At 45.3% G+C, this 13,683-nt stretch overlaps 1 protein-coding gene across 1 annotated transcript in view; it reads left to right on the top strand.

The window, feature by feature from the left end:
• The first annotated feature begins 1,900 nt into the window (after positions 1-1,900).
• The window catches only part of trpm6 (transient receptor potential cation channel, subfamily M, member 6), a 37,921-nt gene continuing 26,138 nt past the window's right edge, over positions 1,901-13,683 (top strand). The window contains exons 1-7 of the mRNA XM_078249888.1: positions 1,901-1,906; positions 3,648-3,919; positions 5,765-5,993; positions 8,395-8,547; positions 9,540-9,686; positions 10,687-10,815; positions 13,644-13,683. The exon at positions 13,644-13,683 is cut by the window's right edge and continues 212 nt beyond it. Of these exons, the coding sequence (XP_078106014.1) occupies positions 1,901-1,906; positions 3,648-3,919; positions 5,765-5,993; positions 8,395-8,547; positions 9,540-9,686; positions 10,687-10,815; positions 13,644-13,683 (976 nt within the window). The remainder of the gene's footprint in view (positions 1,907-3,647; positions 3,920-5,764; positions 5,994-8,394; positions 8,548-9,539; positions 9,687-10,686; positions 10,816-13,643) is intronic.

The raw sequence follows: 13,683 nt of genomic DNA, 5'->3' as shown, positions 1-13,683 counted from the left end.
TAAATGTATATTAAGCTAAAAAAACCAGAGTGTGGCAGGACCAGGCTAGTCTACCAGAGTCTGGTAGGACCAGGCTAATGTACCAGAGTTTGGTAGACCAGGCTAGTGTACCAGAGTCTCGTAGGACCAGGCTAATGTACCAGAGTCTGGTAGGACCAGGCTAATGTACCAGAGTCTGGTAGGACCAGGCTAGTGTACCAGAGTCTGGTAGGACCAGGCTAATGTACCAGAGTTTGGTAGGACCAGGCTAGTGTACCTCTCACCTTGGCTGACTCTCTCTCTCTATATATATATATCTATATATATCTATATATATTTATATAGATATATATATTAGGGCTCGTCAAATGATTAATCTCATGTTTTATCACATGATTAAACTTTTATTTTGCATTTCAGAACTTTTTTTTAAGTCCATATTAACAATGGAAAGTCGTTCTTACCAGAGGATCTTGATTGGATATGAACTTGATTTTAAGATTTGTATTTGTTTATTTTATATTTAATCTAGTCACACATTTGAATTTAACAATAACTTCAAATGCACCACTCGAGGCTGTAGTTTACCAGTTTCATTGAACGCACCGCCTGTGTTGTTTCTCCGACAGCAGCTGCAGATTGTTACATCCCGGTGTTGAATCCTCTACAGTAAAAACACAGTCACACTTTTACACCGTTTAGCGTTAGCTGTCAGCATTTAACCCTGTTTAATCCAGCTACTAGCTAGCTGTAGGCTAACGTTAGCTGCTGTTGAGTATAGTGTTAACTAGCTAGCGGTAGGCTAACGTTAGCTGCTGTCGAGTATAGTGTTAACTAGCTAGCGGTAGGCTAACGTTAGCTGCTGTCGAGTATAGTGTTAACTAGCTAGCGGTAGGCTAACGTTAGCTGCTGTCGAGTATAGTGTTAACTAGCTAGCGGTAGGCTAACGTTAGCTGCTGTCGAGTATAGTGTTAACTAGCTAGCGGTAGGCTAACGTTAGCTGCTGTCGAGTATAGTGTTAACTAGCTAGCGGTAGGCTAACGTTAGCTGCTGTTGAGTATAGTGTTAACTAGCTAGCGGTAGGCTAACGTTAGCTGCTGTCGAGTATAGTGTTAACTAGCTAGCGGTAGGCTAACGTTAGCTGCTGTTGAGTATAGTGTTAACTAGCTAGCGGTAGGCTAACGTTAGCTGCTGTTGAGTATAGTGTTAACTAGCTAGCGGTAGGCTAACGTTAGCTGCTGTCGAGTATAGTGTTAACTAGCTAGCGGTAGGCTAACGTTAGCTGCTGTTGAATATAGTGTTAACTAGCTAGCGGTAGGCTAACGTTAGCTGCTGTCGAGTATAGTGTTTAACTAGCTAGCGGTAGGCTAACGTTAGCTGCTGTTGAGTATAGTGTTAACTAGCTAGCGGTAGGCTAACGTTAGCTGCTGTCGAGTATAGCGTTAACTAGCTAGCGGTAGGCTAACGTTAGCTAATGTCGAGTATAATGTTAACTAGCTAGCGGTAGGCTAATGTTAGCTGCTGTCGAGTATAGTGTTAACTAGCATCATGTGCAGCGATGTTTCTGTTTCCTGTAACGTCTGTTTCAGAGCAGCAGAGAGAAGTGCAGACATATCAGTGGCACCAGAATAAGGAGCCGAAATCGGCGTTGCTATTCCTGCAGCAGCAGGAGGTGTTAGGAGGAAGTAGTAGTAGTAGTAGTAGCAGTAGTAGTAGTAGTAGTAGTATAGTAGTATCCTGTTAGGCACGACGCAAAGCTGACTGAAGTGAAAATAAATGAATAAATGGCGGCATGCGATTAATACGATTAAAAAAATTAACGCATTATGCTCGAACCTTAATCACATCGCGATTAACCCGTTAATGCTGACAGCCCTAATATATATACACACAATACTACAAGAGCAACAGCAAGAACGCCATGCAGGTCAGCATCAGATCTGCAGGCTTCTGTCTGTCTCAGTTCTCGCCATTCTGAAAAAAAAGCAGCTCCTATGTTTACTCGTGTCTGACTCCTCTATCGGTCAGTCTTCCGTTTCCTCTTCCTCTGTTACTCTGACAATGCTTTCTCGCTAGGAGCGAGACGACCACCATTCAACCCGAAAAAAGTCATATAACCATTCCAATAACTCCAAAGCTGTTCAGTAAAGGTATATTAAGCTAAAAAACCAGAGTGTGGCAGGACCAGGCTAGTCTACCAGAGTCTGGTAGGACCAGGTTAATGTACCAGAGTTTGGTAGGACCAGGCTAGTGTACCAGAGTCTCGTAGGACCAGGCTAATGTACCAGAGTCTGGTAGGACCAGGCTAGTGTACCAGAGTCTGGTAGGACCAGGCTAGTGTACCAGAGTCTGCTAGGACCAGGCTAGTGTACCAGAGTCTGGTAGGACCAGGCTAATGTACCAGAGTCTGGTAGGACCAGGCTACTGTACCAGAGTCTGGTAGGACCAGGCTAATGTACCAGAGTCTGGCAGGACCAAGCTAGTGGACCAGAGTGTGGTAGGACCAGGCAAGTGTACCAGAGTCTGGTAGGACCAGGCTAATGGACCAGAGTTTGGTAGGACCAGGCTAGTGTACCAGAGTCTCGTAGGACCAGGCTAATGTACCAGAGTCTGGCAGGACCAGGCTACTGTACCAGAGTCTCGTAGGACCAGGCTACTGTACCAGAGTCTGCTAGGACCAGGCTAGGGGACCAGAGTCTGGTAGGACCGGGCTAATGGACCAGAGTCTGGTAGGACCAGGCTACTGTACCAGAGTCTCGTAGGACCAGGCTAATGTACCAGAGTCTGGCAGGACCAAGCTAGTGGACCAGAGTCTGGTAGGACCAAGCTAGTGGACCAGAGTGTGGTAGGACCAGGCAGTGTACCAGAGTCTGGTAGGACCAGGCTAGTGGACCAGAGTCTGGTAGGACCAGGCTAGTGGACCAGAGTCTGGTAGGACCAGGCTAATGTACCAGAGTCTGGTAGGACCAGGCTAGTGTACCAGAGTCTCGTAGGACCAGGCTAATGTACCATAGTCTGGTAGGACCAGGCTAGTGTACCATAGTCTGGTAGGACCAGGCTAATGTACCAGAGTTTGGTAGGACCAGGCTAGTGTACCAGAGTCTCGTAGGACCAGGCTAATGTACCAGAGTCTGGCAGGACCAAGCTAGTGGACCAGAGTGTGGTAGGACCAGGCAAGTGTACCAGAGTCTGGTAGGACCAGGCTAGTGGACCAGAGTCTGGTAGGACCAGGCTAGTGGACCAGAGTCTGGTAGGACCAGGCTAATGTACCAGAGTCTGGTAGGACCAGGCTAATGTACCATAGTCTGGTAGGACCAGGCTAGTGTACCATAGTCTGGTAGGACCAGGCTAGTGTACCAGAGTCTGGTAGGACCAGGCTAGTGGACCAGAGACTGGTAGGACCAGGCTAATGTACCAGAGTCTGGTAGGACCAGGCTAGTGGACCAGAGTCTGGTAGGACCAGGCTAATGGACCAGAGTCTGGTAGGACCAGGGTAGCTGACCTATACCTCAGAATTAATACTTCTGAAATGTACACATTATTGTTACGTGCCGTAGTGTTTTTGCTTCCGAGTGCTCTGTGAAGCATCAAGCTTTGGTTATACTTTTGGTTATCTCCATCGTCCCCCGTTGATTCGTCTGTCCGTACCTCTAACTTTATATTTTTAGGATCAGGATGTGTCGCCTGGGAGCAGTCGGGATACCACGGCGAGCGCCGGCCTTGGCGACGCTCTGCTGCTGGTTCCCTTCAACTTCAACGACCTGTTCGTGTGGGCTGTGCTGCACCAGCGCCAGCAGATGGCGCTGTTTCTGTGGCAGCACGGCGAGGAAGCTCTGGCGCGTGCTACGGTGGCCTGTAAGCTTTACCGCTCCATGGCCTTCGAGGCGCGGCAGAGCAGCATGGACGACAACATTTCAGAGCGATTCAGGACGTATTCTCTGTGAGTTTATTAGTTATATCTGTATCTGTGTGTGTGTGTGTGTGTGTGTGTGTGTGTGTGTGTGTGTCTTTGTGTGTGTCTGCGTGTGTGTGTGTGTGTGTGTGTGTGTGTCTGCGTGTGTGTGTGTGTGTCTGCGTGTGTGTGTGTGTCTGTGTGTGTGTGTGTGTGTGTCTGTGTGTGTGTGTCTGTATGTGTGTGTGTGTTTGTGTGTGTGTGTGTGTGTGTGCTTGTGTCTACATCTGCGTGTGTGTGTGTGTCTGTTTTTGTTTGTGTGTCTGCGTGTGTGTGTTTGCATCTGCGTGTGTCTGTGTGTGTATGTGTGTGTGTGTGTGTGTGTGTGTGTGTGTGTGTGTGTGTGTGTGTCTGCGTGTGTGTGTTTGTGTGTGTGTGTGTGTCTATGTGTGTGTGTGTGTGTGTGTGTGTGTGTGTGTGTCTATGTCTTCATCTGCGTGTGTGTGTGTCTCTGTGTGCGTGTGTGTGTGTGTGTGTTCATGTGTCTACATCTGCGTGTGTGTCTGTTTGTGTGTGTATGTTTGTGTGTGTGTCAGATCATAGATGCCATCATTGTTGTTAAACTCTTTGTGTCACATAAACAAACAATGAACAATGTCGTTTATAGTCCAGTGTGACAGTCAGTCATAACGGAAAAATAACATAAATAATCTACTTTCAATCAGGGATGCACCGAATCTAGTTTGTAATGCAGGGCGGGTTTTCCTCTACCATTATAAAGGTTAAAGTTTAGCTGCAGCACCAAAGCCGAATGAATGTAAAAACTAGGGATGCATCGAATCCAGGATTGGGCTGAATATTGGGCTTTTTGACGGGGTTGGGTTCCTGCTGAACCCTACGCTGTCACTCCGCGCTACGCTGGTCGACGTAATGAGCTTCAATGCAGCAGGCTGAGAGGAAGTGGAAATGGAACTGGTGAGCAGAAAAAGTGTTGTTTGGCAGTACTTTCAGTCAAAAGAAGGCCATTCAAGTCCAGCTACATGTTCAATCTGCAATGCTGATTAGTCTGGTGGTGGCGAGGACCCTAAACAATACACAACATCACCGCTGTTACAACATCTGGTATGAAACATCTGGAAGAATACGAGCTGAGCATGAAGGAATCTACAGACAGCAGCCAGAATGCAGCAACTTCAGGTACGGCAAAGGAAGGACTGTCACTGTTTACTTCATTAATGTGTTGACTGTGTTCATGGACTGAGGACGGGACGAGGACTCAGCAGAACCTCAACCAGGGGGTTCAGGATTCAGCAGAACCCCAAAAATCATTTTAGTAAAGCCTCCTTTGTTAAACCTCCTTCCTGAAACGGGGCCCAGATCTCTTGAAGGTGTTTACATAGGTGGAGCCTTCAATGCAGCAGGCTGAGAGGAAGTGGAAATGGAACTGGTGAGCAGAAAAAGTGTTGTTTGGCAGTACTTTCAGTCAAAAGAAGGCCATTCAAGTCCAGCTACATGTTCAATCTGCAATGCTGATTAGTCTGGTGGTGGCGAGGACCCTAAACAATACACAACATCACCGCTGTTACAACATCTGGTATGAAACATCTGGAAGAATACGAGCTGAGCATGAAGGAATCTACAGACAGCAGCCAGAATGCAGCAACTTCAGGTACGGCAAAGGAAGGACAGTCACTGCTAAATACTTGTGTTAACCATTCAACAGAATCTGAACCAATGGATTCAGTTTTCGGCCGAACCCCAAACATTTGGATTCAGTGCATCCCTAGTTTAAAGTAGATTTTCTTCGGGGCTAACACACACACACACACACACACACATAAAAACACAGTTGTTTCTATGAAAGCCTGCGTGTCTCCTGTCTTTGTGTCTCAGGGAGTTTGGCCAGCTGGCGGTGGACGTGTTGGACCGAGCGTTTCGTCAGAACGAGCAGATGGCGATGAAGCTGCTGACGTCAGAGATGGAGGCGTGGAGCCGCTTCACGTGTCTGCAGATGGCGGTTTCCTCGAGTCACCGGCCGTTCGTCTCGCACTCCTGCACTCAGACGCTGCTCACAGATCTCTGGACCGGCTCGCTCAACATGAGGAAAAACTCCTTCCTCAAGGTAAACTAGAGCCGAGGAAATCTCCTTCCTCAAGGTAAACTAGAGCCGAGGAACACTCCTTCCTCAAGGTAAACTAGAGCCGAGGAACACTCCTTCCTCAAGGTAAACTAGAGCCGAGGAACACTCCTTCCTCAAGGTACTAGAGCCGAGGAACACTCCTTCCTCAAGGTAAACTAGAGCCGAGGAACACTCCTTCCTCAAGGTACTAGAGCCGAGGAACACTCCTTCCTCAAGGTAAACTAGAGCCGAGGAAAACTCCTTCCTCAAGGTAAACTAGAGCCGAGGAAATCTCCTTCCTCAAGGTAAACTAGAGCCGAGGAAATCTCCTTCCTCAAGGTAAACTAGAGCCGAGGAAATCTCCTTCCTCAAGGTAAACTAGAGCCGAGGAAATCTCCTTCCTCAAGGTAAACTAGAGCCGAGGAAATCTCCTTCCTCAAGGTAAACTAGAGCCGAGGAACACTCCTTCCTCAAGGTAAACTAGAGCCGAGGAACACTCCTTCCTCAAGGTAAACTAGAGCCGAGGAACACTCCTTCCTCAAGGTACTAGAGCAGAGGAAATCTCCTTCCTCAAGATAAACTAGAGCCGAGGAACACTCCTTCCTCAAGGTAAACTAGAGCAGAGGAAATCTCCTTCCTCAAGATAAACTAGAGCCGAGGAACACTCCTTCCTCAAGGTAAACTAGAGCCGAGGAAATCTCCTTCCTCAAGGTAAACTAGAGCCGAGGAAATCTCCTTCCTCAAGGTAAACTAGAGCCGAGGAAATCTCCTTCCTCAAGGTAAACTAGAGCCGAGGAAATCTCCTTCCTCAAGGTAAACTAGAGCCGAGGAAATCTCCTTCCTCAAGGTAAACTAGAGCCGAGGAACACTCCTTCCTCAAGATAAACTAGAGCCGAGGAACACTCCTTCCTCAAGGTAAACTAGAGCCGAGGAAATCTCCTTCCTCAAGGTAAACTAGAGCCGAGGAACACTCCTTCCTCAAGGTAAACTAGAGCCGAGGAAATCTCCTTCCTCAAGGTAAACTAGAGCTGTCAGATGAACCAGAGAAAATTCATAGTTTTAATTCATTGCACCTTTTGAGTCTCTATTTGTAATTGCTGTAACAAAGATTTTCTTGTCTTCGTTTATGATGCATTTGTGTCGCTATGAAAAGAAAAAATAACACGTGAACATAATGAACATGAATCTCGGTGGGTTGAGGACTCCTCGCATCCCTTTCACATTACGATGAGTCGTTTTATTCAATGTTAATAATTATAATATTTATTTTAAAGCTTATGTTCAAGGTTCTGGTTTCTGCTACATGTTAGGGAGGTATACGGACACACTTTCATATTTATACCAGCCTACATTCATTTCATTTCATTATTTATCTCAAACAATCTACGATGTTGCAAAATAAAAAAAATAAATAATAAAAACCACAAAATAAAACACAAACCATCAGAATTTAACAAAAAACTAAAAAACAAAAAATAATTAGTTCGAGAAGGAGCAGGCGGAAACAAATAGCTTATTTGGTCCTGCCCCTGTTTCACAAAATCATATTATTACAAAGCAAACAGATATGCAGAAATAACTTACTACAATATACAACAATACCTTTACATTACAATTACATTTCTATGTTTCGGTCTATTCTACATTTGTGACGAAAAGAGAGCTGAGCCAGAGGGCAAAGCTCTCAATCTACCGGTCAGTTTTTGTTCCTACCCTCACCTATGGTCATGAAGGCTGGGTCATGACCGAAAGAACAAGATCCAGGGTACAAGCGGCCGAAATGGGTTTCCTCAGGAGGGTAGCTGGCGTCTCCCTTAGAGATAGGGTGAGAAGCTCAGTTATCCGTGAGGAGCTCGGAGTAGAGCCGCTGCTCCTTCACGTCGAAAGGAGCCAGTTGAGGTGGTTCGGGCATCTGGTAAGGATGCCCCCTGGGCGCCTCCCTAGGGAGGTGTTCCAGGCACGTCCAGCTGGGAGGAGGCCCTGGGGAAGACCCAGGACTAGGTGGAGGGACGTCCAGCTGGGAGGAGGCCTCGGGGGAGACCCAGGACTAGGTGGAGGGACGTCCAGCTGGGAGGAGGCCTCGGGGAAGACCCAGGACTAGGTGGAGGGACGTCCAGCTGGGAGGAGGCCTCGGGGGAGACCCAGGACTAGGTGGAGGGATTATATCTCCAACCTGGCCTGGGAACGCCTCGGGATCCCCCAGTCGGAGCTGGTTAATGTGGCTCGGGAAAGGGAAGTTTGGGGTCCCCTGCTGGAGCTGCTACCCTCGCGACCCGACCCCGGATAAGCGGATGAAGATGGATGGATGGATGGATGGATGTTTCGGTCTATTCTACATGTCACACGTCCATATTTATAACAGCCACACATACATCATACATTTTGTTGTATGTCTTTCTTTCAGATCATTCTGAGCCTGCTTCTCCCCCCTGCCATCCTGCTGCTGGAGTTTAAAAGTAAAGCGGAAATGTGCCACGTGCCGCAGTCCCATGAGGCCATGTTGTTCGGTCTTGAGTCTGTGAAGTCACCGCCCGTCCTCGATGGAACCAATCACGTGGTAAACTGCCAGCAGTACACTTATCCAGCGCCGTTTTCCAATCCTAGTAGCCTTAAGGCAGGGGCGTCAAACTCCACTTCACTACGGGCCATACTGCAAATATATATATATATATATACTGCAATATGTAGGCAATTTGGGTTGTGTAATATGTTAGTTGTGCAATATGTAAAGAAGAAATAAAGAATCACATCAAGAAGTTAGGCTCGACAAGACTCGAGCCCGACAAGTACATTTTACAAGATTGACAGCTTTTTAAAAGCCCGAACCCATTTACAGCCCAATATTCAAAATGTGCAGACGCATGCACACAGCTCTTTTGCCTTTTGTCAAGAATGAGTCATTTATAAATGTTATAACATCATTTATTCATGACTAACCTGGAGCGCACGCCCGAGCCTGGCCCGAGCCCGTGTACAATGAGAGAAATTAAGACGGAACCCGCCTGTTGTGTTCGGGCAAAGATCTTTAGCTCTAACCTGAATTCAGGAATATCTAGGATCTTACTACAGACATTCCTGTAATTGTACATTGCAACGTTTGCTGTATCAGTGAATTATGTATTATTATCAGCTGGAGCGGCAGTTGAGCTTGACGCCACTGTTTGCAAAACGTTATTGTTCAGCAGTGTGGATGCCCTCAACGTTACCGTTACTGTTCTTGTTCTTGTGTGTCTGTGTGTTCTTGTTTAACTATATTCGTGGAGTCCAAAAGCCAGGAATACAGTATACTTGTTGGGTCCGGACAGCTTTGTGGGGCCAAAATGCTGGACCCCACAAGGTTAAAGGGCTGTTTGAGGGTTAAGACTTGGTTTTAGGATTAGGGTTAGAATGAGGTTCTGGTTAAGGTGAGGGTAAGGGTTAAGGTTAGGCATTTAGTGGTGATGGTTAAGGTTAGGGTAAGGGGCTAGGGAATGCATTATGTCAATGACGTGTATGTGTGTCTGTGTGTGTGTGTATGTGTGAACGGGCCTTAACACTTGTTTCCCACAGGGCAGGCAGGATGCGGAGCGAGGCCATGACAAATGTTTTGGCCCCGTGTCTGAAACCATGTCATCTTTCAGCGTGCGGTATCTCTCCTGGATCACACGACTCTACGAGTTCTACACAGCTCCCGTTGTCAAGTTCTGGTTTCACACAGTAGGTACTCCGCATGTTGGGAAAAAGATTTCTCTTTCTGGAAACACACAGGGTATTATCAACTTAACTAAGTAGTTTTGGGGCCTTATCTTGCACCCGGCGCAGCGCAGCGCAAAGCCTGATGCAAGTGTCTTTGCTAGTTTAAGACCGACGCAGTTGTCAGTTTCCCGTCCAGCGCCCACGTCGTTTAAATAGCAAATGCACCTGCACCCATCTGTGGCCCATGGCCGTGCTGGTCTTACAGGGAGGTGTGTTCAGGTGCATTCTGGGCGTGCTGGTCTTACAGGGAGGTGTGTTCAGGTGCATTCTGGGCCGTGCTGGTCTTACAGGGAGGTGTGTTCAGGTGCATTCTGGACGTGCTGGTCTTACAGGGAGGTGTGTTCAGGTGCATTCTGGGCGTATTGCTATCTTGAGGCAGTGGGAAGTGATGGCACCATTGACCAACAAAAACCTGGTCTAAAGTCAATAACGCAGCATTTCATTGTTATTTTAACAGAGCATTAGTAAATGCTCCTAGGCTCGTTCACAGCACCTGCACACTATGCTTGTTACACACACAGGGACACACACACACACACACACACACACACACACACACACACACACACACACACATGCAGAAGATTACAAATACAAATATTACGGTGCAGATCCTCCATCATAACAGCAATGCTCCAAGGTCCAAACGCGCCTGGCTTTTAAAGGGAATGGGAGATGATCTCTGATTGGTTGATTGCATGTTACGCCCAGAACACACCTCTGATTAATGAAGACACTAAGAACAACCCTTTAGAACCATGCGCCCGGCACACGGACCCTTTTTATCAGCCGTCAAACTAGCAAAAGTGGATTTGGACACGCCCTAAACACACCTGCACCAGGCTCTTCACGCCGTGACCTCAGATCGGTAAAATAGGGCCCAGGGTATGTGTGTGTTTTTCTAATCCCTCCATCATATCTCGGCCTGATTCTTCTTCCACTGTCTCTGTCTCCATTCTAGATGTCGTACTTGGCCTTTCTGATGTTGTTCTCCTACGTGGTTCTGGTGAAGATGGGGGATCGGCCCAGTGTTGAGGAGTGGCTCGTCATAGCGTACATCCTGTCCACCGCCGTGGAGAAAACCAGAGAGGTACGCTCTTCATTTCACTTCTCCTTGGGATTATTTAACTACCGTATTGGCCCGATTAAAAACATGTGTTTTGTTCCTGGAGAAAGTGGGGTCATCTTGTATTCGGCATCTACACTTACAAATGTCAATATGCATTTTTAAAAGTTAATATACACAACCGCATATGGCGCCAAATAGCAAATGCTACAAGTAATGCTTGTGATTGGCTGTCTAACGTTACACGTCGCAGAGACACGGAGGAAACACTTATTATTTTTAATTGCTCTGTATGTCTTATTGTAGAACTGACAATAAAGTTTACTTAAATAACTGAAGAATATCTAACTTGTGCATTATGTCATTTGTGCAATATGTAGGATATTTGGGTTGGGCAATATGTTAGTTGGGCAATATGTTAGTTGGGCAATATGTTAGTTGGGCAATATGTAGGCTATTGAGGTTAGTTGGGCAATATGTTAGTTGTGCAATATGTAGGCTATTGGGGTTGGGCAATATGTTAGTTGTGCAATATGTAGGCTATTGGGGTTGGGCAATATGTTAGTTGGGCAATATGTAGGCTATTGGGGTTGGGCAATATGTTAGTTGGGCAATATGTTGTGCAATATGTAGGCTATTAAGGTTGTGCAATATGTTAGTTGTGCAATACGTAGGCTATTGGGGTTGGGCAATATGTTAGTTGGGCAATATGTAGGCTATTGGGGTTGGGCAATATGTTAGTTGGGCAATATGTTAGTTGTGCAATATGTAGGCTATTGGGGTTGGGCAATATGTTAGTTGGGCAATATGTAGGCTATTGGGGTTGGGCAATATGTTAGTTGTGCAATATGTTAGTTGTGCAATATGTTAGTTGTGCAATATGTTAGTTGTGCAATATGTTAGTTGGGCAATATGTTAGTTGGGCAATATGTTAGTTGTGCAATATGTTAGTTGGGCAATATGTTGTGCAATATGTTAGTTGGGCAATATGTTAGTTGTGCAATATGTTGGGCAATATGTAGGCTATTGAGGTTGGGCAATATGTTAGTTGTGCAATACGTTAGTTGGGCAATATGTTAGTTGGGCAATATGTAGGCTATTGAGGTTGGGCAATATGTTAGTTGGGCAATATGTAGGCTATTGGGGTTGTGCAATATGTTAGTTGGGCAATATGTAGGCTATTGAGGTTGGGCAATATGTTAGTTGGGCAATATGTTAGTTGGGCAATATGTTGTGCAATATGTTAGTTGTGCAATATGTTAGTTGTGCAATATCTCATTGTGCAAGGGCTGTGCTACACTTACTGCGGAGAATGCAGCCGACAGGGTTGTTCAATGAAAAACTGCCACTGAAAGGAGGAGTTAGTGTGCTTACTGTAGTTAGTGTGCTTACTGTAGTTAGTGTGCTAACTGTAGTTAGTGTGCTAACTATAGTTAGTGTGCTAACTATAGTTAGTGTGCTTACTGTAGTTAGTGTGCTTACTGTAGTTAGTGTGCTAACTATAGTTAGTGTGCTTACTGTAGTTAGTGTGCTTACTATAGTTAGTGTGCTTACTATAGTTAGTGTGTACTATTGTGCTTACTGTAGTTAGTGTGCTAACTATAGTTAGTGTGCTAACTATAATTAGTGTGCTTACTATAGTTAGTGTGCTTACTGTAGTTAGTGTGCTTACTATAGTTAGTGTGCTTACTGTAGTTAGTGTGCTTACTGTAGTTAGTGTGCTTACTGTAGTTAGTGTGCTAACTATAGTTAGTGTGCTTACTATGGTTAGTGTGCTAACTGTAGTTAGTGTGCTACTGTAGTTAGTGTTAGCTTACTGTAGTTAGTGTGCTTACTGTAGTTGGTGTGCTAACTATAGTTAGTGTGCTTACTATAGTTAGTGTGCTTACTATAGTTAGTGTGCTTAGCATGTAGTTAGTGTGCTTACTATAGTTAGTGTGCTTACTGTAGTTAGTGTGCTTACTGTAGTTAGTGTGCTAACTGTAGTTAGTGTGCTTACTGTAGTTAGTGTGCTTACTATAGTTAGTGTGCTTACTGTAGTTAGTGTGCTAACTGTAGTTAGTGTGCTAACTGTAGTTAGTGTGCTAACTATAGTTAGTGTGCTAACTATAGTTAGTGTGCTAACTATAATTAGTGTGCTAACTATAGTTAGTGTGCTAACTATAGTTAGTGTGCTTACTATAGTTAGTGTGCTTACTGTAGTTAGTGTGCTAACTATAGTTAGTGTGCTAACTATAGTTAGTGTGCTTACTGTAGTTAGTGTGCTTACTGTAGTTAGTGTGCTTACTGTAGTTAGTGTGCTTACTGTAGTTAGTGTGCTAACTGTAGTTAGTGTGCTTACTGTAGTTAGTGTGCTAACTATAATTAGTGTGCTTACTGTAGTTAGTGTGCTAACTATAGTTAGTGTGCTTACTGTAGTTAGTGTGCTAACTGTAGTTAGTGTGCTAACTATAATTAGTGTGCTTACTGTAGTTAGTGTGCTAACTATAGTTAGTGTGCTTACTGTAGTTAGTGTGCTTACTGTAGTTAGTGTGCTAACTATAGTTAGTGTGCTTACTGTAGTTAGTGTGCTTACTGTAGTTAGTGTGCTTACTATAGTTAGTGTGCTTACTGTAGTTAGTGTGCTTACTGTAGTTAGTGTGCTTACTGTAGTTAGTGTGCTTACTGTAGTTAGTGTGCTTACTGTATAGGTGCCTGTCTAATGTACATCAGAGCATGTTTTGTGTTACATGAGAGTGTGTGTTTTGTGTTGTCTTTGTAAAGCTGCGGAACGGACAGAGTCCAAAACAAATTTCCTTTCGGGGACAATGAAGTATATCTTATCTTATCTTAACCATAAACCTCTGATTTAGGTGCTGATGTCCGAGCCGAGGAAGCTGAGCCAGAAGCTAA

This window comes from Sander vitreus, chromosome 5, assembly GCF_031162955.1.
Source record: "Sander vitreus isolate 19-12246 chromosome 5, sanVit1, whole genome shotgun sequence".
In the NCBI taxonomy this organism is placed as follows: domain Eukaryota; kingdom Metazoa; phylum Chordata; class Actinopteri; order Perciformes; family Percidae; genus Sander; species Sander vitreus.
This window is presented reverse-complemented; position numbering and strand designations above follow the sequence as displayed.